A 24,802-nucleotide genomic window follows, 5' to 3' on the forward strand; every position below is an offset into this window, starting at 1 on the left:
TCACCACACTACACGTGGCCCTGTGGGGTCGTGTGGGTGAGCATCCTTCACCACACTACACGTGGCCCTGTGGGGTTGCGTGGGTGAGCATCCTTCACTACACTACACGTGGCCCTGTGGGGTGGCGTGGGTGAGCCTCCTTCACCACACTACATGTGGCCCTGTGGGGTTGCGTGGGTGAGCATCCTTCACTACACTACACGTGGCCCTGTGGGGTTGCGTGGGTGAGCATCCTTCACTACACGTGGCCCTGGGGGTTCGTGTGGGTGAGCATCCTTCACTACACGTGGCCCTGTGGGGTGGCGTGGGTGAGCATCCTTCAGTACATTACACGTGGCCCTGTGGGGTCACGTGGGTGAGCATCCTTCACTACACGTGGCCCTGGGGGTTCGTGTGGGTGAGCATCCTTCACTACACGTGGCCCTGTGGGGTTGCGTGGGTGAGCATCCTTCAGCACATTACACGTGGCCCTGTGGGGTGGCGTGGGTGAGCCTCCTTCACCACACTACACGTGGCCCTGTGGGGTTGTGTGGGTGAGCATCCTTCACTACACGTGGCCCTAGGGGTTCGTGTGGGTGAGCATCCTTCACTACACGTGGCCCTGTGGGGTTGCGTGGGTGAGCATCCTTCAGTACATTACACGTGGCCCTGTGGGGTCACGTGGGTGAGCATCCTTCACTACACGTGGCCCTGGGGGTTCGTGTGGGTGAGCATCCTTCACTACACGTGGCCCTGTGGGGTTGCGTGGGTGAGCATCCTTCAGTACATTACACGTGGCCCTGTGGGGTCACGTGGGTGAGCATCCTTCACTACACGTGGCCCTGTGGGGTCACATGGGTGAGCATCCTTCACTACATGTGGCCCTGTGGGGTCGCGTGGGTGAGCCTCCTTCACTGGCAGTCTAGTGTCTGCACCCCAGCTACAGACTATGCACTTCAGTTACTCCAATGACAGGCTTTTTTCTCTTGTAAAATATAGTTGTATTTAAGTATAATTGCATACTAGAATTAAATACATTTTAGTAACTTTGCAGAGTTATATAATCATCACCACAATGCAGTTCTATAACATTTCTATCACCCAAAAGGCATGTCTCGTGTCCATTTGAAGTCAATTCTGTTTTCATCCCTCAGCCCAGTCAGTCATCATTCCACTTTCTATCTCTACAGATTTGCCTTTTCCAAACATTTCATATAAATGGCATCGTGTGATACAATCATATAATGTGTAGTCTTTTGAGTCTGGTTTCTTTCACTCAGCATAATGTTTCTGAAGTTTATCCATGTTGTACTGTATTCCACTGAATGGATATGACAAATGTTTACCCATTCACCAGTTGGTAGGCACTTGGATTGTTACTTTTTTTTTTTGAGGAAGGCTGCTATGGACATTTCAAGCATCAAGTCTTTGTACGGACATATGTTTTCCTTTCTCTTGGGTGGATGCCTAGGAGTGGAATTGCTGGGTCATAGGGTAAATTTATGTTTAGTTTTTAAGAACATGCCAAACTGTGGTTTCATCAATTTTACCTTCCCGTCAATTACGTATGAGAACTCCCAGTTTCTGCATATCCTTGGTTACTGTTGCTTTACGGTGAGTTTTGAAACCAGAAAATATGAGTTTTCCAACTTTGTTGTTTTCTGTCGTTTTGGTTATAGCCGTCCTAGTGGGTGTAAAGTGGTATCTCGCTGTGGTTTTAATTTGCATTTCCCTAATGAATGCTGAGCATGTTTTCATGTGCTTACTGGTTATTTGTACATCTTCGGTAAAACGTCTGCTCAAATCTGTTGCCTATTTTAAATTGTGTTACTTGTCTTTTTATTAAGAGTTTGTTTTCTATCTGGTTGGAAGCACTTTATCAATACATGATTTGCAAATATTTTTTCCCAACCAGGGACTGGTTTGTCTTTTTACTTTCTTAATGGTGCCTTTTTTTTTTTTTTTTTTTTTTGCTGAGGAAGATTCACCCTGAGCTGACATCTCTTGCCAACCTTCCTCTCTTTGTATGTGAGCCACCACCACAGCACGGCCACCAGCAGACAAGTAGTGTAGGCTCATGCCCGGGAACTAAACCCAGGCCACTGAAGCGGAGCGCACCGAACTTAACCACTAGGCCCGCGGGGCTGGCCTTAATGGTGCCTTTTGATGTGCAAAAGTTTTTAATCTTGTTGCAGTCCACATTATCAGTATTTATTTCACATATTGCACCGTTGGTGTCATATCTAAGAAGTCTTCGCCTAACCCAGGGTTATGAAGTGTGTCTGACGTTCCCACGATTAGACACAGGTGAAGCGTCTTTGGCAGGACTTTCTAGACGTGCTGCTCTTTCCTCATGGCAGCCCTCTGAGTAACACACCACTGCCCCATGTCCCACCATAGATGAGGTTCACTTTGATCTTGATTCAGGCTTCTCCACCATGAAGGTTCTCTTCTCCCCTTTATATTAACAACTATCTTGTGGATGACTACCATGTAAATCCTTGCTCCTCACCAAGCTTTCAATTTGTTCTTTTATTTATATCTGAGTAGTCAGATAATTTCCTGTTTTATTCAAAGAGTTATAATCTGTTGTGGTCTTTATATATTTTGACGCTTGAATTATCCCTGATTTGGCCAGTGGGAGCCCCTTTGAGCTGGCTCTTCTGTCCTTTTGACACATCCTTGTCATTCTTTCAGTACTTCCTTACTTTCTTGCACAAAAAGACGTTCCAAGGTCATCTCGGACATTTCCTGTCCAGCCCTGAAATTGGCCATTTCTCTAAGAAGCCCTAGCTCATTTGAGAGGAAAACAGTATTCACAGCATTTATGGATCCTGGGGTGGCTGCCTCCAGGTCCAAGTTTTTTTTTTCAGCAAGTCCATTGGGATCTGTTTCTATTGAGGCTTTCAAAACGAAGAGGTTTACAGCTGTTATGCATTTATTTGTAGTGCTGCAGGGGCAATCAAGAGAGCACTGTGATCTCCTGACTTCTGAATGAATTTGCAGGCAAGAGGCTCATTTTGTAAAGGTTCGTTGTGACCCTCTCTGCACAATCCCTTTAACGAGTCCCCATGACTATTAGAGATGCACATCAAGAACTTACGTTCCCTTCGCCAAGCACCTTCTCTGCTGATTTCACGAGGTCAGGCTTGGTGAGCCTCAGAACCACAAAGCACTCCATCCATCAGCCTCGGCTTCACCGCGACCTTTGCAAGTGACACAGGGACAACTGTCCTACAAAGTCAGTAGCTCAGAATAGGCTTCCCTCTCAGTTGGCTAAGTATGTGTAAGGTCACTCTGGCCCTACTGTTGGAATGGCATACTCTGAACTATTTCCCAAGCAAAAAATTTACCCATAATGCTATTGCACTTTGGACTGAGGCAAAAATCATTAAAATATTTCCATTGTTCAATTCTATTTGCTTTCTTAAAAAGTTTGTCTTAATTGGAATGTCAGTGTTCTTCAAAAGTACAGAATTGGATGTTAATTCCATTTAGTAGTATTAAATATTATGAATGCATTAAAATGTTTTAGAAGAGTGTTTAAAGACATGAGAAAAAGTCTTAGACTATTAAGAAAAAATCATAACTGATTTCACACCATAGCATCTCAGTTTTATAAATATATTAATGTACATTCACAAAATTGTATGTGTACTTAAAGGTTTATGGGTGAAATCATGTGATGTTTGGTGTTTGATTTAAAATGTCCCATATGAAAAAGGGACAGAAAAATTGGAAGGATAGATGAAACAAAATTGGCAAAATGTTGATCCATGTGAAGCTGGGTGGTGGGCACTGGCGTTTATTATAGCATTCTTTATACACTAATATATTTTTGAACATGTTAATAATAAAAAATATGCTACATTAGAAAATAAGCTCTGAAAAACAATATGCCAAAATGCTAACAGTGAATATCTATTGGTATCACTAGGTGATACGATTACTGATGGCTTTATTTTCTTCTTTATATTATTTTGTATTTTCTAAATTTTCTACAGTGAACATATATGTATAATCAGGGGAAAAAAGCCAACAAACATCCATGTGTTCATCCCTCATTCATTTCATAAATACTTGCTAACACCTGCTATGAGCCAGGCACAGGGCTGCTGGCTGTGGGCGGGGGACCACAGGGGGGCCCTTGTGGCGCTTGCTCCTGGCCTCCCCTCAGCTGAAGTGCCTCCCCACCTAAATCAGGGAGAAGCCTGAAGGAGGAGAGAGCCTGTAATGTCCACTGATTTAACACAAACTCCAGCCCAGGGATAACTGCTGGGCTTGAAAGGCAAACGAACCAAGCCTAAGGCCCGGGAGTCCCCCCAGTAGACTTCTCAGAATGTTCCCAGCAGGTAGCTTCTCTGTTGGTTTCAGCAAACCTCAGGGAGACTAATTTTTTCAGATGCCATAGCATGCAGGTGTACCTGCTTCACCTGAGAGCCAGGCTGGGACCGATCTGTGATTGTGCTATACCTGGGCGTCCTCTAGAGGCAGCCCTCCATAGTGGTCTAGAAAGAGGGTGTATGATTTACTTATTATTTTCAAGATATTCAAGAGGAAACTCACCTGCAGAGGCACCACAGGACAAACCCAAGTCCACAGTAAGGGTCCAAGCAGATGGCCACTTCTCTTGAGGGGTAGAGCTCACACTGCAGCTTAATAGAACGGCAAAAGGCACTGGTGGCTGCATGAGACATCTGCAAGACAGCAAGGCCGCATTAAATGCATGGAGCCTGAGACCCGTCCTAAAGACATCTGCAAGACAGCAAGGCTGCATTAAATGCACAGAGCCTGACACCCGTCCTAAAGACGTCTGTAACAGAACAAGGCTGTATTAAATGCACAGAGCCTGACACCCATCCTAAAGACATCTGCAAGACAGCACAGCTGCATTAAAAGCACAGAGCATCACACCCATCGTAAAGACATCTGTAACAGAACAAGGCTGCATTAAATGCACCAGACCTGACACTCAATGCCCAAAGGTGATTTTAGGACAGGGACAATTGTAGCCAAGCTCTGGTTTTGTGACTTAGGAGAGAGTGGGCTGCTGATTTCTCATTAGTTTGAGTAAACCACACTCAAAACTTCCTGGTCCCACAGGACCTAATAACTCTAGCAACTGAAGTAACGATGTCCTGCATTTGAATAGCAGGTTAACCCGAACGGGGGTTTACTGCAATCCCCACTGCAGCCTGTGAAGTAGGTGGGGAGATATTACTGCTCACATCTCCTCTCCAGGCAGGGACTATGCCTTATTCACGTTTCATCTCAACGCCCAAGACCACAGCTGTTGTGCAACAGGGGGCTAGCAGTGCACGCTGGATGAACAACCTCCACCTCGATGAGTAGGAAATGAGGCTCTGAGGAGATAAAGAGTTTGCTGAAGGTCACACATATTTGAGCCGGAATCAGAGCCTGGTGCAGTGAGACATGCTAGTAATTTGACGGCAGCCAAAATCCAACCACACTCCCCATCATCAAGGTTACAGTCAAGAGCTCCCTCGTCTTGTTCATTAGTCACCCGAGGGAAAGATGTGAGAGAAACCAGCAATGGGGGTCCTTCTATTGGTGACAAGTAGGATCCCTATTAGAAGTTCTCCCCAGAAGAAGGTTCCATCATGGATATTCTACTGAATTTATACAAGGTAATGCAGAATTACTCTAGATTCTAACACATAAGTAGTTCTTTTTAACTTGCTTTTAAAGCCATAATATTGGTTTAAAGAAGAAAGAAGGCTGGATTTATGGAACATTCCTTCAACTTTAATTTCAACGGGATCAGGAGTTAGTAAAATCGTAACTACCAAAATTACTCACCTGCTCAGATTAGCAACTAAAATAAACCTTTACCGAACTCCTGCCCAGTGCAGGCACTATTTATAGCTTGAGAACTGAGTTCTTCAGCTCAGCTCAGCAAATACGAATATAGTAATTGAGAACAATATGTATCAGGCATTGTATTAGGTGCTGGGGATATAAAAGGAATAAAACAGCCTCTGCCCTCAGGAGCGTGTGATCTAGTGGGAAATTCAGAGACTTACGCTGGTAACTGCAGGATCTGTGAGCGCTTTGACAAAGTGTGTACAGAGCGTAAGGAGGTCAGAGAAAGGATCCTCACATCACCCCGTGGGGTCACGGAGGGTTCTGGCTCTTGAGGATGCGTAAGCAATAACAGATTTCAACACAGTGACAAGAACACAACAGGTTAAGAAAAAAGCAGCTAGGAAAGTTGAATATCCAATCTCTAAGCTTATTCCAATCTTGGACCCTGCCAACATTACAAACCAAGAGCCCAAGTTGGAATGTTTCTTTATAACCTCTAGTAAGAAAAACTCCCAATTCTTATGAAGACAAACTTGTACTTGGACAAAGAATTCGTTTCCTAAAAGCCCCAAATAACAAACTCTAATGCTCTACTCTAAAAGAGACACAGAGTAGATATATGAAGGTGGAGGAATTAGGGATGAGGTTAACTATGTTTATTTTCAGGATGCATCTTGTGACTTATCTTGGGCAGGTCCACCTTCCAGGGCAGTTTTTTCTGGCTGATGTTAAAATAAGGGTCCGTTCCCTGGGCACACATCAGCTGCACATATCAACTGAAAGTAAGCAGGAGAGTGTTCCAGAAGCATACTCCATGGAAGGGAGAGCCACCATGAGTTTTAAAGTACCCTGCGGGGAAACCCACAAGGTGATTAATCTCAATTAAACTGTAGATGCTATACGGGTCCTCTATAGGACTTCCTTGTTGATGTTGAGCAAATGTATATCTAGGATCTATTAGGAACTTTCAGAGTTCTAATTATACTTTTAAACAGGCAGTATTATAAAACTTAAATTGAACATATAAACACATATCCATGTGTTTTATACTAAATCAGACATTCTGTAGTACCCATTTTAGGGAAAACAGTTTACTGGATAAAATTATTTCTCTCAACTTTTGGTATGTAACTGAACACTCAATGACATTTTTGTCCAAAAGCTGAAACTGAATCAAAATTTCTTTCTGAGAAAAATGGTGACCTGTGCAGCCAAAGAGGTAGAAGGGATTTCCGTCTGGAGCAGACGATAAACCAGGTGATTTCAACTCTATCTGTGCCTCTCAGTATTTAAAAAGCATACAAGATTTCATTGAATGACATCACAATATATTTCATTTCAGGTACTCATTGAACAAATTAAATGGTGAAAAGTTTAAGAAAAACTTTTATGAACTTGAGAGAAAGTCTAGTTATTTATCACTCTGGGATTTCTAGGGTCTATGCTTACATTAAGTGGAATCAATAGGAAGTAATAACATAGATTACTTTATCTCTGTTTCAAGTAGAAATATCTTTATTGACTCAAGATTTAATATTATAGCTCCCACTTCTGCAGACCATGAAAATGAAATTGGTATGATCAATGTGTGTTTCTCTTTCAGCTAAAACAGTAGGAGGCTCAAAGCTAATTTCAGTACTATAGTAAGTAATTCATCTTGGTCTGAAAATACATCTTTATTTTTAAAATATTTGAAGAATTATTTTATTTTATATTGTCTTTTTTTGGTGCATCATCTCCAATTCTACTGAAAAGCAGAGGAGAGAATCCTGGTAAGATGGTGGAGAAGAAGCAACAGGAATCTGTCTCTCTCCTGGACAACACTGCACTGGCAGAATCGGAAGTGACTATTTTGGAACTCTGGGCTCTGTTGAAGGCTTGCAACTTCCAGGGAAAGGCTTGGACAATAAATTGCAATTAATTTTGGAGAAATTAAGACATTCTCAGGTGAAAAAAAGTTGTGGGAGTTCATTACATTTAGACCTGCCATGAAAGAAATGCTCAAGGGAGTCCCACATGTTGAAACAGAAGGACACTAGATATAATTCAAAGTCATTTGAAGAAACAAAGATCTCAGTAGGTAAAAACAAGGCAATTATAAAAACTAGTATAATTGTAACAACAGTTTGTAACTCTACTTTTTGTTTTCTACATGATTTAAGATACTAATACATTAAAACAAAACAATTATTAGTCTAAAAGCTAGTACTAGTCTAAAAACTAGTACTACACACCTAATAACAAACCATCAAAATATATGAGACAAAAATTGACAGAACTGAAGGGAGAAACAGACAGCTCTACAATAATAGTAGAAGACTTCAATACCTCACTTTCTTTTTTTTTTTTTTACAGATTTTTATTTATTTATTTTTTCCCCCCAAAGCCCCAGTAGATAGTTGTATGTTATAGTTGCACATCCTTCCAGTTGCTGTATGTGGGACGCGGCCTCAGCATGGCCGGAGAAGCGGTGCGTCGGTGTGCACCCGGGATCCGAACCCGGGCTGCCAGCAGCGGAGTGTGTGCACTTAACCACTAAGCCACGGAGTCGGCCCTCAATACCTCACTTTCAATAATGGATAGAACAAGCAGACATTAGATAAGTAAGGAAACAGAGGACTTAAAACCAAAGAGATCTAAGAGACATACAGAACACAATCCAACCACAATAGAAAACACATTCTTCTCAAGAGCACTTGGGCTATTTTCCAGAATAGCCCAAGTTTTAGGTCAGAAATTAAGTTTCAATAGATTTAAAAAGACAAATATCATACAAACCATCTTCTCGAACCACAACAGGATGAAATCAGAAATTGGTAACAGAAGTAAAACTAGAAAACCCACAAATTTGTGGAATTTAAACAATGCATTCTTAAACAACCAATGAATCAAAGAAGAAATCACAAGAAAAATCAGAAAATATTTAGACACAAATGAAAATGAAAACACAACATACCAAAACTTATGGGATACAGCAAAAGCAATGTTAAGGCAAAAATGTATAGCTATATATGGTTACATTAAAAAAACAAGAAATCTCTCACATCAACAACCTAACTTTACAACTTAATGAATGAGAAAAAGAATAGACTAAACCCAAAACTAGCAGAAGGAACAAAATAAAGATTAGAGCAGAGATAAACAAATAACAGTAGAGAATAGAAAATAGTAGAGATAATCAATGAAACCCAAAGTTGGTTCTTTGAAAAGATCAACAAAATTGACAAACCTCTAGCTAGATGAACTAAGCAAAAAAGAGAGAAGACTCAAATTACTAAAATCAGACATTAAAATGGGGAAATTTACTACTGATTCTACAAAAATTAAAATAATTATAAGAGAATACTATGAACAATTGTACACCAACAAACTGCACAACTTACATGAAATAGGGAAATTCCATTTTATGGAATTTGAAACACAAACTATCAAGAAGGAACACAAAACCTACCAAGACTAAATCATGAAGAATAGAAACTCTGGATAAACCTATAACTAGTAAGAAGATCAAAATCAGTTAAAAAAAAATTCCTGATAAAGAAAAGCCCTGGACCTGATGGCTTCACTGCTGAATTCTACCAGACATTTAAAGATGTACTAACACTATTTCTTTTAAATTTTTCCAAAAATTGAAGAGGAGAGAACTAACTCATTCTATGAGGTCAGTATAACCCTGATACCAAGCCAGACAAAGACACTACAAGAACAGAAGACTACAGACCAATATCCCTTCTGAACACTGATGCAAAAACCCTCAACAAAATACTAGCAAACCCAATTCAGTAGAATATTAAAAGGCTTATACACCATGACCAAGTGGGATTTATGCCTGGAATGCAAGGATGGCTCAACATAAGAAAATCAATCAATGTAATACCTTAAGAGAATGAAGAAAAAAATGCAAAGGATCATCTTGATTGATGCAGAAAAAGCATCTGACAAAATTCAACATCCTTTTATGATAAAAACATTCAGTAGACTAGGAAAAGAAGGAAGTGTCTCAACATAACAAATAAAAAAGGCCACATATGACAAACCCACAGTGAGCATCACACTCAATGGTGAAAGACTGATAGCTTTTCCTCTAAGATCAGGAAAAAGGCAGGGATGCCTGCATGCATCAGTTCTATTAAACATAATACTGAAAGTTCTAGCCAGAGCAATTAGGTAAGAAAAATAAATAAAAGGCATCTGGATTGGAAAGAAAGAAGTAAAATGATCTCTGTTCACAGATGACATGATCTTATATGTAGAAAACCATAAAGATTCCACAAAAAAATTGTTAGAAATCATAAAGGAATTCAGCAAAGTAGCAGGATAAAAAATCAACACACAAAAATCAGTTGCATTTCTATACACTAAATGAAAAATCTGAAAAGGAAATTAAAACAATTCCATTTACGATAGCATAAAAAAGATTAAAATACTTAGGAATTAACTTGATGAAGGAGGTGAAAGACTTGTACAATGAAAACTGTAAAACATTGCTGAAGGAAATTAAAGGAGACATAAATAAATGAAAACATACCCCATATTCATAGATGTCAATACTACCTAAAACGATAAAAACGCAATGCAATCACTATCAAAATCTTAATGATTTTTTTGCAGAAATATAAAAACCCATCATAAAATTTATATGGAATCTCAAGGAAACCTGAATAGCCAAAATAATCTTGAAAAAGAACAAAGCTAGAAGACTCACATTTCCCAATCTCAAAACCTACTACAAAGCTACAGTAATCAAAACAGTGTGGTATTGGCATAAAGACAGGCATATAGATCAATGGAATAGAATAGAAAGTCCAGAAATAAACCCTCACATACGAGATCAAATGATTTTTGACAAGGGTGCCAAAACCATTTAATGGGGAAAGGACAAGTCTTTTCAACAAATGGTACTGGGAAAACTGGATATCCACATGCAAAGGAATGAAGTTGGACCCTTACCTAACACCATAAACAAAAATTAACTCAAAATGTAAGACCTAAAACAATAAAACTTTTAGAAGAAAGCACAGGACAAAAGCTTTACTTCATTGAATTTGGCAATGATTTCCTGGATATGATACCACAGGCACAGGCAAAAAAAAAAAAAGAGACAAAATTGGACTTCATGAAAATAAAAAAATTTTGCGCATCAAAAGACACCATCCACAGACTAAAAAGGCAACCCAAAGAATGGGAGAAAATATTTTCAAATCATATATCTGATAAGGGATTAATATGCAGAATATACAGAGAAGTTCTAAAACTCAATAACAAAAAAATAACTGATTCAAAAATGGGCAAAACACTAGAAACGGTATTTCTCGAAAGATATACAAGTGGCCAATAATTGCATGAAAAGATGCTCAAATCACTAATCATTAGGGAAATGCAAATCAAAACTACAATGGTATACCATCTCACACCCATGGGGATGGCTACTATTAAAAAAACCCCAGAAAACTACAAATATTGGTGAGGATGTAGAGAATCTGGAACCTTTGTACACTGTCGGTGAGAAGATAAAATGGTACAGCTGCTGTGGAAAACAACATGGTGGTTCCTCAAAAAATTAAAAATAGAATTGTCACGTGACCCAACAATTACACTCTGGCGATATACTCAAAAGAACTGAAAGTAGTATCTCGAAGAGATATTTGTACACCTGTGTTCATAGCAGCACTATTCACAATAGATAAAACATGGAAGCTACCCAGGTGTCCATCAACAGGTGAGCAGATAAGGAAAATGTGGTACATACATATAGTGGAATAGTAACTCAGCCTTCAAAAGGAATTCTGACATCTGTTTCAACATGGATGATCCTTAAAGACATTATGCTAAGTGAAACAAGCCAGACACGAGAAGACAAACACTGTATGATTCCACTTATATGTGGTACCTACAGCAGTCAAATTCCTAAAGACAGAAAGCAGAATGTGGTTGCCAGGGTTGGGGGAGTGGGGAAGGAGTTAGTGTTTAATAGGGACAGAGTTTCAGTTTTACAAGATGAAAAGAACTATGGAGATGGATGGTAGTGATGGCAGCACAACATTTTGAATGTATTTAATACCACTGAACTGTACACTTAAATTGGTCAAGACAGTGAGTTTATGTTATGTGTTTTACTACAATAAAAAAAATGGAAAAAAAAGTAGATAGCATAAGAGACCTAAATGAGGTAAATTCTGCAAACTCAGCAGTCAGACCCCAGAGTCAGATAATAGGAAAAGGGCTTCCTGAGGCTACAAGAGAATTTAACAAGGACATCACCTGAGCGGGAGGGTCCTAATTCTGGGACATACGTAGTAGTTCCATTCTTTTTTGACAGCAAAAAGGATCATTGTCAGTGCAATGAGCAGCAATTCGGCAAGTTATAACGGACCCCAAGTTAAAAAAGCAAGAAACTACAGGGCACAGAGTTTTGCAGTAGACAGAATATTGAAACTTGAGAATAAGTGAAAAAGAAAAATACATGCAGTTTTTATTAGGGCCAGTGAGGCTGTGTTCATATAAAGAAATAGTTGCAACACTGGAAAGAATCAGTCGGCCACATCAACTACTGAAACGGTCACGTATCTTACAGCGTGAACGAAACGCGTATATACACCTCTCTCCGTGCTTCACTGAAGTTCCCACCAGAGTCCTACTATACGTAAGGCACGTAGCATGACAACCCACGTAAGGACGTGCATGGCTCGCCAGCCAGACACCACGCAGATGCACTTCTCACCTTTACTCCAGCTAGCATCCCAGTCGTGGACACACTAAAATCAAGATAAGCTAGTGTGTCTGGGTTGGAGGGTTTGTAGATCTGGGCAGGCCGCTTCTTTGGCAAATCATCTGGAGAGCAAAACAAAGCTATTAGCCTATCTGACCTGATGGAAAAGCAGACAAGCAAACAAAGGTACCCAGATGGTCGGAGGACTGACCTGTGTCCAGTATGGGGGGCCACGCCCTGACATCCACGGCTGCAGCTGCCTCCCTGGACCGTAACAACTTACAGATCAGTTGTGTTGTCATCAAACAGGCAGAGCGACTCACCTGGGGGTCAGAGAACAAAGAATGGAGGAAGGAAGGTAAACCTCAGAGGAATACGCCCTGCACACATGCCTGCTGCTCATGATGCACGTTGAGGCCATGTGGCCTTCAGAGCAGGTTAGACTACCAGGAACCCCGCTGCCTCAGAGGACCAGTCCTGGCCAGTGGAGGGACGAGAACACCAGGAACCTGACCACGGAAGCACACACGCAGAGCTCGTGGCAACTGAGGTTCCCGGAAATTTCTAGAGCCAAGTAGTATCTGCAGTGTTATGATCACAGTCAGAAAGGAACATCCAAACTGACTGCTCTCGCCGTTAACTCTGTCCTAGAAATGCCACGTACATCCACACACCATCCGTGTGTTCTAACAGGAGTAATGACCATGAAAGCACTCCAACATAACCACAGAAAGTATTTGCTTGTGGTGTCCCCAAACTAACTTGTCCCTTGTGGTTCCTGTTCCAGGTGGGAAAACATATCCTAATCCTCTGCAATTTTCCCAGGCATAAAAAATAAAATCAAATCTATACTTTCAAAAAAGGAACAGGATACTTGTAAATCTTGAGGAAAGAACTTTAAAAAAATATACGACCTTTTCGCTTGGTTAGGTTTGCTCAGCTGGGTTTGGTGGGGAAGCTCCCAGTGTCCCTGAGACGCCCTCCCTGGGAGCTGCTTTCTTTAGGGAACCTTCAATTCCCTCCAGCTCCTAATTCCAGGCACAAGGTGGAATCTTGTTTCCAGAGCTAGATGGTAAGCTCCTTGAGGGTAGAGGCCACGTCTTGCTCCATCCACCGCGGGGACCGCAGACTCCCACGCACTCCCACCACCAGCCCCCCTATGAGGCCCAGGCTCTGTGATCTACAAGCCCAACACTCAGGTCTGGGGCTGGAGGAGGTGCCCAGACACCTCAGGCAGGGTTACCTCCACGATCATCTTCACGGTAGGCAGCGTCGTTGCGATGTTCTGTGGGTGTGGAGGACGCACAGTTATTGGCACACAGCCTGCGTACAGGCAACCGTAAAATGCTGCAATGAGGTCTATTCCTACACAGGGAGAAACGCAACAAAAGTTCTCATTGAAACAGATCAAACCACTTAATGGCCCTCATCCTTGTGCACAGAAACACGAGCCTGAAGAAGTCCCAAGGATAAGTGAGCAACTAAGACCTTTAGCAGACTCTTTTCTCGTCCCTGTGGGTTTTGTTAAGCTTCTGCGATAGTTTCCACTTGGCTTGTTCTTTTAGGCACAAGATGCCAGAGCAGCCCAGAAGTTTAATTTCTGTCATTTCTCTAAGGAGTTACTCAACTCTATGATTATCAATTTAGTAGTTAGAGATTTAAGTACTATTGACTAAACGAACTACCTCAGATGTCTAACAAAACAAATTTAGATATAGAAGTCTTTGTGAAAGATCATTTTATTTATGCCCCTAAAAGTCATACAGCATGGAGCACAGTTCCTACAAGTGGTAGTAACTAGACATCGTGAACCAGGTAGAACAGTGTCAATTTTTGGTGATAACACAGCAACTCCGGTCATCAGCACTGACGTGCACTAAAGCGCCTCTCACACAGCTGCTGGCCCTGCCATCTTGGAAGCAAACCCAGTCCTGCCTTTCCCCTGATGGGTAGATGAGAGCCACGTGGTCCCTGTCTGGAGCAAACCCCAATCTGCCTTTCACCTGGCGGGTAGACGAGAGCCACATGATCCCCGTCTTGCAGGCGCCCTCTCTCCATTAGCATCACAGCTATCTTCTCGGCTCGCTTATGCAGCTGGACACATGTCAGCGAGTTCGCTATTGTACCCTGTGTGACAAGAACAAGGGGGTGAGGTTTTCTAACCTGATAGCTTTATTGAGATACAGTTCATATACTGTACAGTTCACTTAGTTAAAATGTACAATCACATGGATGTTAGTATAGTCACTAACCACTACCCACCACAGTCGTTTTCATTACCCCCTCAGAAGACCCCGTCAGCGGTCACTCTCCTTTCCTGCCCACCAGCTAAGAAGTACAGCACCAAAGAGGCATCTAGACATTTTTGTGTTAACAAGAAATATATTAGAAAATAATTACTTGACCTAAAAACAGCTAAACTTACAAAAAAAATCATCCTAGTAATTCTGGGACTTAAGTGTAATTGCCTTGGGCAGTAAACCTGCAGAACTCGTCCTATGAAAAATAAGACCGATTGAAACTGTTTTTGAGAAAGATCACATAAAAAGTCAAGGAGGTTGGGGCCGGCCCGGTGGCGCAAGCCGTTAAGTGCGCGTGCTCCACTTCGGCGGCCCGGGGTTCCCAGGCCCGGATCCTGGGCACACACCAACGCACTGCTTGTCAAGCCATGCTGTGGCGGCATCCCATATAAAGTAGAGGAAGATGGACATGGATGTTAGCTCAGGGCCAATCTTCCTCAAGAAAAAAGGGGAGGATTGGCATGGGATGTTAGCTCAGGGCTAGTCCTCCTCACAAAAAAAGAAGTCAAGGAGGTCAAAAAACAAAACAAAACAAGCAACAGTCAAAAAAACACTAAAGAAAAAACAAATTGTCAAATTCATTTTATGCAGACTTTTTAAACATGTGGACATAAATGGGAAACACATTCGGATTGAAAAATACCTTAAAAAAGGTTGCTAGGGAAGATCAGTAGCAAAATAGGTACAAAGAAATATCAAAATATATGGGATTTACTGTGTAAATGGTAAAGAAAAGTACACAGAAACCGCAAATTATAAACTTACAACTAACCCAAAAAAGTTTTTCCTAAGGATGCACTTTACATTGCACAAATTCCCAGGTGTGAAGAGATCACTGTCTACAGCTATTTAAAACCTGCTTCTTTATGATCAAATCGTATTTTAAAGTGATTAACAGGGTGAAGGAGTCTCCTCAAGCAACAGGCAAACTGGCCAGCAGTTTCCAGGTCAGGAAGACTCCAGAAGGTCAAAAACGTTCACGGATACTCGGGCCAAATGTGTTTACTGAGGGAGGGAGCTTCAACAGCAGGCGAGGAAGTGTGCAGGGTAACAGGAGAAGACTGCGGGCACTGGACACGGACCCTGTAGGCGTCCCAGACCCCTATGCCAGTATGGAGAAAGAAGACCAAAGGGAAGTTACTGTGAGCACGGATCACAGGGGGAGGAGAACACTGTGTGGATACAGAAGTGACCAGAATCTTTGGGGACGTTAAAGGACAATGGTGGTCTGGTGACTGGACATTAGACTTCCCACCCCAAGTGACCCATCTGTTAGAAACATCTGCACGGGGTGAGGTGGGAGGGATCCGATGGGAGTGGAGAACTTTTCAGGATGCATCAGGACATAAATACCAGCACCTGATGTTTGCCAAAAACATTCACCAAGTAACTGATTGTTGTATCAAGCTCTGGGAAGCAACACCTTCTCTTTGACCTTCACGTAGCATGCAGGATCTTAGAGCGCCTCTAAGAGAGGAATCGCCAGCCAGGCTCTGGCCCCTTTCCCACCATGCTGAGACTGGTTCCTCCTACAGAGGACAGGTTTCTCAGTGCACACATTTTCCTTCCGAGGAAGGTTACAAAATAAGAAAATAGAAACAGATACATAAAGTGGAGGAGCCAGAGAGCAGAATGTGGCAAAGCTAGGCAAACACAAAAAGATCCACGAGACTGGAGTCTAAGAAATCTAGCCCAAATGTTAGCACTTGGTGCCTTCGAAACCAGACCCTTCCTCTGAGCATTCATCGCCGGAGACCACAACTGTTCACATGAACCAACAGACATGCCCCTTGACCCAATGTCCTGTGAGCTCTTCAAAGTGAAGATGGAGCAGAGACCCCCAGCACAGCTGATGGAGAGGCCCAGGACCAAACCGGTGGTGATGGGGACCATCCCGCCCCCATAGACGCTCCCCTATCAGCTGTTGATAGGGGTGCAACTGTTGATATCACTGCGTTGCTGGTGGGTGGCAGGATGCCACAGGGGCAGGGCTGGCAGAGGGGCTCATCTTTCCGGAAGTTCCCGCTGAGGCAGACCTTCCTGGGGCGCAGGACCCTGTCACCACCCTGCTGCCCACTGCTGCATTACGTCATCTTATCTTAAGCAGCGGCATTCTTGGTCTGGGTTGTTGAACTTCTGGAACTGATCTTCTCCCCATTTTCCAGAAAGCTGACACCAATTCCCTATCAATGACCAGCTTTTCTGTCATATGAAAGGACTATGACACAGAGGCATGAAAGCGTGGACCCCACAGGTGAGCAACCACAAGATGCGAGTTGAGCGTGCCTCACCCTACAGTTGAGCAGCGTGTACAGGACGTGGTCGGGGGTGGTCTGAGCCCTCCACTGCAGGACCTCCGAGAGAAACAGGAACTGGAACAAAGCACAGCCATTAAGTTCAGACCATTCTGGTCTGGGTTGGGCTAGTCTCAACATTTAAATGGGTACAGTTTGTCTGAGTGATTTTAGGGTGCCTTAAAACAGCACTCTTCTCCACAGAGGAGTGCGACTTCCCTGACAAAACACAATCGACAGAATAAGCAAGTCTTTCAACGTTCCTCCTGTGGGGACTTGGATTCTCTGCACCTCATTTAGACTCACAAGTCCGAGGGCCGGTGCTGAGCCCTGGTTAGGGAAGTTTCTGAAATCTGCCCAAGGATGGAGAACTGCATTCCCCTTGTAGACAGAGCAGCTGACACAGAAAATCCCTTTTTTGGGGCCTCCAGAAGACGCAATGGTGATTTCTGGGAGCTGCAGTGGCAGAATCAGTTCTATCCTGTTTTAAAAACGGGCTCTCTTGAATTTGCTGGTTTTAGAATGGTCATCCCCCGATGTTATTCAACGACACGGCAAATCACACAGATTCTACACACATACCGGCTCAGTCCACAGTAAAAAGGTCAGCCCCACCTCATGTAAGGATACAAGATACCCATGTGACCCGCTAATCGGTTTTATTAATAGAAATATACTCTGAGGTGGGGAACATGGTGATCAAGTGCTTTCAATGAACATATTAGTTGTGTTACCAAATTGGCAATATTTTAAATGGTTGCTTTTGTCACATATCCTGGTGGTCCATACAGAGTGGGACCACCTTTTGGTGAATCGTAAGAGTTCTCAAGGCTGAACGGTTATCATGGGGATTTGTCGCTACACGGGACAAATTGTGTGATGTTTATGGTGGAGTGGGGCCCCAGGATTTCTCCTACAGCTCCTAAGGCTGCTTTAAGGAGGTCTGGCTCCCAAACCTGGGTTGAAACTTATGTTTTCTCAAATTCCAACAATCAAAGGATTGAAGCCTTGCAATAAGGTCGCTGTGAGGCAGTCTGGGTGTCAAAATCAGGGCTGGTGGGATCACAGAGACAAGTGCTCAGGGGCTGTGATGACAGCACAGGGATTCCCAGACACCGGCCTCAGGCCTGCTAGTCGTGGGCTGTATCACCCACCTGTCTGTGCCTCTGTGAAATGTTCTACCACACTGCACCTGCTAAAGAACACATTTTCCTTATAAAACTATATGGATGCCTCATGCACGACCAAGAGGGCAGGTAGGAAGAAAAGGTCACCAAAGACACCAAAGATCAATGGTGGATGTTGGACTGGCAGGGCAGGAAGACAGCATTGGTGCATCTGTGACGCAGCCTTTGGGCCTGGCCCTTGGCTCTCACCTTCCGGGCCTGGTCGTTGTCTTCGATCTGCCCCAGGTCTCTGCCGCTGGCCTGCGCAATCCTCTTCCCAGACACCAGGTTCCCCACCATCACAGAGGCGGGACCGATTTCTGGAAAGAAGCACACGTGAGGAAACCCTTACCACACGACTCCTGCTTGCAGAAGAGCTGACTCTGGAAATCCTTTCATAGACCCGGCTTTGAAAAAAACTGATTAGAACAGGGTTTCAGAGAAGTCACTACAATGGTAATGATGGCAAATATAAAGTCTCGATTAAGGGCATACAGAAATTATGCTTTCACCAAATTCCCCGAGTGTTCTCCCAAGCCTGCTGCCTTTGTCTTCCAGTTAGGGGGAGGCTGAGATCTAGTCATGTTAGTGATTATAAAAAATAATGCAGAAGACAAAGGAGGAATTTAAAACATGATGTATTTTGCTGAGTAGTTAAAGATCGTGTGTGCCTCGTTCCCGGTGTCATTACACGCCACTGTGAGCCGAGGTAAACGTACAGGAAACACCACACGCTGGTTATCAACACCTCCTGGGATGGATTTAGGGAGTGCTGTTGTTGAAGGGACAGGACACAGATCACTCATCTCCACATGTCATTGACTGAAAGGCTTTAGGTTCTCTGTCAGGCCCACAGAAATGTGGAAGAATAAACCAAAGGCTCCTCTCACAGTGCCTTTTCCAGCCCCATCACTGACTCCACTACCAACGCTCCCTCCAGTGTACGAAACATTCCAAAACAGAAGAGCAGGTACTGTCTATTCCGATAGCTTTTCTTTTCTTTTTTTTTGTGAGGAAGATCAGCCCTGAGCTAACATCCATGCTACTACTCCTCTTTTTGCTGAGGAAGACTGGCTCTGAGCTAACATCTATTGCCAATCCTCCTCCTTTTTCTTTTTTCCCCCAAAGCCCCAGTAGATAGTTGTATGTCATAGTTGCACATCCCTCTAGTTGCTGTATGTGGGACGCGGCCTCAGCTTGGCCTGAGAAGCGGTGCGTTGGTGCACCCCGGGATCTGAACCTGGGCCGCCAGTAGCGGAGCACACGCACTTAACCGCTAAGCCATGGGGCCGGCCCATCCGATAGCTTTTCTTTTTTAATGAAAGAAAGAAGTTTCTGAAAGGACTGTAGAAACTCTTTCAAAATTTCTGACTGCAGAAAACCCCAGATGTCCTCCAGGTTTCTCAAAATACTATCATTCACACTTCATTTCCATTAAACGCACACATATAAACTAAGATATATACATATATATATTTAAAAGATTAGAAGTTCCAGGAGAATACACCAGTGTGAGTGTGCATGTGTGTGAGTCTATGTGTGGGTGAGTGCACGTGTGTGAGTGTGAGGAAGGTGGAGGAAGGAGGGGAGGAAGTGAGGAAGAGTGAAAGATGTTTACTAAAAGAACCACAGTATAAAATAACAAAGATGACGTTATCAATTTGTGTTTAATCCTTGGTTTGATAAAATAGAAGTTGAAGGCCACTATTGAGTCAAATTCATATTAAACTCCTGAGGAAGTCAAGTTACACGTGTATAAATCAGGGTATATGTTGCATTATTTACTGCACATACGAAGAACTGTGTGTCTGAAGAGACAGAAATTTTAAGATTCAGGTGCAGGGGTGTGGTGGCACCGACCAAAGCCTACAACATGCACAGCTGCCATGACAACCACCCCAACAGTCACCCTGGCTTCTGAGCAGAAACACACCAGAATGACAAGCAGTGCGAGGGGTTGAGTGCAAACACCCTTAGGGGGCTGTCCAACTGGGAACAGGCCCATTCTTCTCTGCAGATGTGTGGCTGACCACAATTTGGCTTGCCATAAAATATCCAACTTACCACAGCTGTGTGGGAGAAGGCAGGGTGCTTCAGGGCAGGAAGGAAATTTGGAGAACAGCCCATGACACAGATTTCTGGGCTCCTGCCTGCTGGTGTCCTTGGTTTTAGGCAATTTGTAGGAGCCCTGATGCCAGTTTCCACGTAATCACAGAATACACCCTGTGTACTCAACTCAATCATGTTTGAATTTTCACTCGTGGTAGTCTGGGACCGACTAAATTTCTTTTCTTAGCTCTTAATAAAGCAAGAGCTAAAGGAAAATTTATTTTCTCAGCTCTATGAAAGAGGGAAGGTCTTTTCACATTTAACAAAACAAAAAGAAAGTTAGGCCATGAGGCGCATGGGAGATGAGTGGAGCCGCCACGCGGCTGGGACACCGGGTAGCTGCCTGGCAAAGACGACCGTCCACGATGCCTGCAGCCTAGCTTTCGGTCATTCGTTTCCTGTCTTTAGTGTCATCAATAGAGTGTCCTGACGTTATGCTGGGTGCTTTAGGCTGGGCAGGACGGTTCTACTAAGAAGCCAACTTGGAAACTGGCCTAAACTGGTTTGAAAGCTTCTTCATAATTTTTTTTAAGAATTCAAACTAGGGTAGGGAAAGCACTATTAGAGGAGATATCGGGTTTTCACAGTGCCCTATTTTATATACGTTCATATGTGTTTATATTCACAGTGCCCTCATTTGTGCTTCTCTGTTGCTGAGTCAGGTCTTTCCTTACTAAAGGCTGACTTCTGCTGGCGTTCTCTGGATGCAGAGCTCGGGCCTTATGTGTGTCTCTCCCCACACAGACCTAAGAATTTATTTTTTCTGAATGTTGCTGGGAGACAAGTGGCTTTCCTGCTGCATCTATTTACAAAATCCATCCTTCACTGAGAACTGAGGCACTCTCCCCCTTGCTGAATGAGGTGGGCGCGTGCGAAACACTCGTATAGTACTTCACTGCCTCACAATTTGAAAATGTAATGTTGAGATGGATCCCCGAAATATGCATTGAAGTTCACATTTGCTCTCTCTGCCCAGGCACCCCCTTACAGATTTACAAATCTACCAGTCAGCAACTTCATCTCAGTGCTGTCGAATTCCTACCGGCCAATACGTGACCAGTTCAGCAGGAACATGGGCACAAGTTTCATCCAAGAGCAGCAAGATGCAGAGCCCTGGAGGAGGTGCTGGGGCTGTGGCTACACCCACTGGGCTCCTCCAGCTGCTCTGAGGAAATACACCCCAGGGTATGTTGATGCTGGGGAGCTGTTTTCATGACTTTTATAATATTGTTGCCAGCCCAGCTGATGGGCTACAGGTCTTTTAACCCTTTTGTGTTCTTTTGTGAGAGTTAAGATACTCTCACAGTACAGTGTTGTTAGCTGAGTAAATATGAATTCATCCAGTAAAGAAGGCAATTGTGTTGTCTATAAATTATCTAGATTTAGGGGCTCTGTTTCAAGCATCCAGCAATGCCCTTACACAGAAATGGCCTCACTAAATGTCTGCTCTGGCTGCCAATAAATGCTTGTTCAGCGTCACAAATGTTCATTCCAGGGGGCCTTAGAAATCATCTAGTCCAGTTCCCACACTGCATTTATGGAAACCGGGCCTCGGGGAAACATCACCACTCTGATGTCCCGTGAGCTGCTGCAGGTCATCGCTGAGGTAGGGAAGTCGACTGGCACGTCACAGCTGCCATTTAGCATTTGTTAAAAAACAACTTTTTGAGGACACAGAATCACACAACTTCTCTATATTTAACAAGAACAGATGTGACACCAAATATCATTAAAAAAATTCTTTCCTTAAAATTATCCACCGCACAAAGCTTCACTTCCTGTGTTGCAGAATTGAAGTGGCGCCAGATCTCGCAGACCCCTCTTTCGGCGTGCTCACCCTCTAAGGAAGAAGGCTGTCCTCAGGTGCTCTGTCTGCCTGACCTCAGAGCAGGGGCCTTGGCGTTCTCCTTGGCCAGCTTTTTCTTGTTATGGGTTCCCTGAACTCTGGCAGGTGGGCTGAGCCCTGCAGCTCTGGAATCATATCATACATTTGCAAATGATCCTCCACCATAAATATTTGTCCTGAATTCTGCGGTCACCAACTGCTGACCAGCAGGGTTCGCTTGAGCTTCTCTGTACCTGAGACACTGGTGGCCAGGCCACCGGGTGGAGGGCGGCTGATGATGAACCGAGGCAAAAGTGGAGAGGGGGCTCCAGCCTCCTCCAACTGTGCACGAGGACACCTGGGAGCCCTAGCACCACCGTCAATTCAACACACACAAACAACACGCCCAGGTAGAGCCACCACCACATCACTCCCAGGGCTGTTTAGGTCTGAGATTCTTCTAGACAAAATCTCATCCTCTTGTTATACTCGCTGAAAGGCAATGCGCTGTGTTTTTCAGCGGCTCACCATAGAATGCCACGTGAAGCCGGTGTGCCCCAGAATTTAAAGAAATGGGTACTTCAGTCAACCATAACTCTGCATTTTACTACAACAATTGTATAAACCAGGGATTGAGAGAATAAAATGAAGGTGAGAGGAAGAAGAAATGGAGGAGGAACATTGGTTATGGAAATCTAGAATAGAAGAAAATAATTAACAAGACAGAAATAGGACAGAAAGGAAAGAGCAGTGGTAAGGACACACCCAATGCGCCCAGAGAGCAGAACCCGACTTCCTCCGCCCTCCAGGAGGATTAGCTTACTCCAGGAGAGAACAAAACGCTCCCGCGTGCAGGGGGCATTCTGACCACCTTACAAACGTCTCTGCATTGCAGAGGCAACAGCAGCACAGGACACAGAGCCAGAGACCTAGATTCAAATTCTGTCCCAGTTCTACGTCTGGGGCAACCACTTTTCTCCTGCAGCCTCAGTGTCCTCACCCTGACCTGGAGGGGACCAACCCCCCCAACCTCACCCAGTCTCACTTACGGGGGGTGGACCTCAGGGCCAGATGGCTCCTGCATTTACCACCAAGTCAGCTGTGCCCAGAGACGACCCAATCACCTCTAGTCGACTTCCCATCAACTCTGTCCCCTGCCATGTTACCAGATGGAGCAAACGGCCATCGGGTCTGCCTCTGTCTCTACCATCCTCTGGCCCCGTAGCCTTGGGCCAATTCCTGAACCCCTCTGTGGCACATTTTCCTCATTTGTGAAACAGAGACAAGAGAGCGCCCACGTCACAGGGCTCCATGAGGATGAAACGAGTTAGTGTACACAACATGCTGAAACACGGCCTGTGCAAGGCCCTACGTGCTGTTGTTCTGTCACCCCAGCCAGAGCTCTGGCCGCTCTGAGGTCTGTCTGCACGGCACAGCCTGGAGGCCCGGGACCTTCTGTTACTACACTGGCAGAGGAGCTGCTTTCTCGATCCACATTCTTGCAGTAAGTTCCCTTTCACTGATAACCGTGTACAAGGCTAAAGAGCACCATCGATTTAGTTGTAGGGAGGATCAAGTCAGATCATGGATAATTATGTACTCCCCAAACTGCAAAGCACTACACAAATGTTTACTATCATAACAATGTCATAAATAAATTTGGGGAATTATTCATATGCTTCAAAGTGCTTTTTCCCACATTAGCTGCTTTGACTCCTAAATTAGCCACATGAAACACGCAATAAGAATTATTCTCATCTGCGCCTGAGGACACTGTGATCCTGAGAGGTTCTGAGCCCTGCCAAAGGCCACCTGCTGGATGGAGGGTCTGACATCCCACTGAAAAGACTGGGCTCAGGAAACGGATGCCTCTCTCCATTCAAATGTTCTCCACACGCCCTGCTCTGAGCAGGTTTTGCTGTCCCAGGACAGTGCTGCACTCTGTCCCCCGTGGGTAGAGAAACACTGCTGTGAGGAGCAGGCTTCCGCCCCAAGAGCGTGTGGCCGTGGAGACCAGGGGAGAAAGGCTAACAACCACCGATGTTCCTAAGACCTGGAGAGCGTGGCACTCACAGCTCCAGAGAGCAACCTCAGACTCTGCACAACCCTCCAGGCCCGTCAGACATACCTGGTTGCTTCTGTCGAGGTTTAGGCAAGTTTGTAACACAAGTGTGGGGGCACATGAGGACATTGCAGGGGTGAAGTGAGCCCTCCAGGAAAAGCTGCTTCGTTTCTGACAAATGGATCCCACCGAGCGGGGTTTTGGGGAGGGTGTTTGCTGGAACCAAGGCCAGGCAATAAACACCAACTTGATGTATGCTGTCGATTGCCTGGAAAGTGATGAGAGGGGGTGCTGTGTTAGAACAGGTATTATGAGCAGACACCGAGCAAATATTTAGGCTGTGCAAAATATCATCTACAACATGCAGGAGCTCACGCAGCATGAGCAGTGCTGCTGGTCTGGAGATGCCAGGGTGAGAGAGGGGTTGTCTCACCAAACCTCACCAAGCTGAACAGTTTTAAGTTGGACTTGTGGCATACAATACACACCAAAAAAGGAAATTTAGAGAAAAGAAAATATATTCTCAAGATTG

At 44.0% G+C, this 24,802-nt stretch overlaps 1 protein-coding gene across 6 annotated transcripts in view; it reads right to left on the reverse strand.

Annotated features, from left to right (window-relative positions):
* DIP2C (disco interacting protein 2 homolog C) overlaps window positions 1-24,802 on the reverse strand; it is a 443,076-nt gene that overhangs the window by 59,246 nt on the left and 359,028 nt on the right. For all 6 annotated transcript variants that reach the window (XM_058532329.1, XM_058532328.1, XM_058532326.1 and 3 more), the window contains 8 exons: window positions 24,337-24,538; window positions 18,485-18,594; window positions 17,106-17,186; window positions 14,518-14,641; window positions 13,758-13,879; window positions 12,726-12,837; window positions 12,527-12,636; window positions 4,546-4,676 (listed from right to left, as the gene is read on the reverse strand). In XM_058532329.1, coding sequence (XP_058388312.1) covers window positions 4,546-4,676; window positions 12,527-12,636; window positions 12,726-12,837; window positions 13,758-13,879; window positions 14,518-14,641; window positions 17,106-17,186; window positions 18,485-18,594; window positions 24,337-24,538 — 992 coding nt within the window. The remainder of the gene's footprint in view (window positions 1-4,545; window positions 4,677-12,526; window positions 12,637-12,725; window positions 12,838-13,757; window positions 13,880-14,517; window positions 14,642-17,105; window positions 17,187-18,484; window positions 18,595-24,336; window positions 24,539-24,802) is intronic.

This window comes from Diceros bicornis, chromosome 36 (assembly GCF_020826845.1).
Source record: "Diceros bicornis minor isolate mBicDic1 chromosome 36, mDicBic1.mat.cur, whole genome shotgun sequence".
Lineage (NCBI taxonomy): Eukaryota > Metazoa > Chordata > Mammalia > Perissodactyla > Rhinocerotidae > Diceros > Diceros bicornis.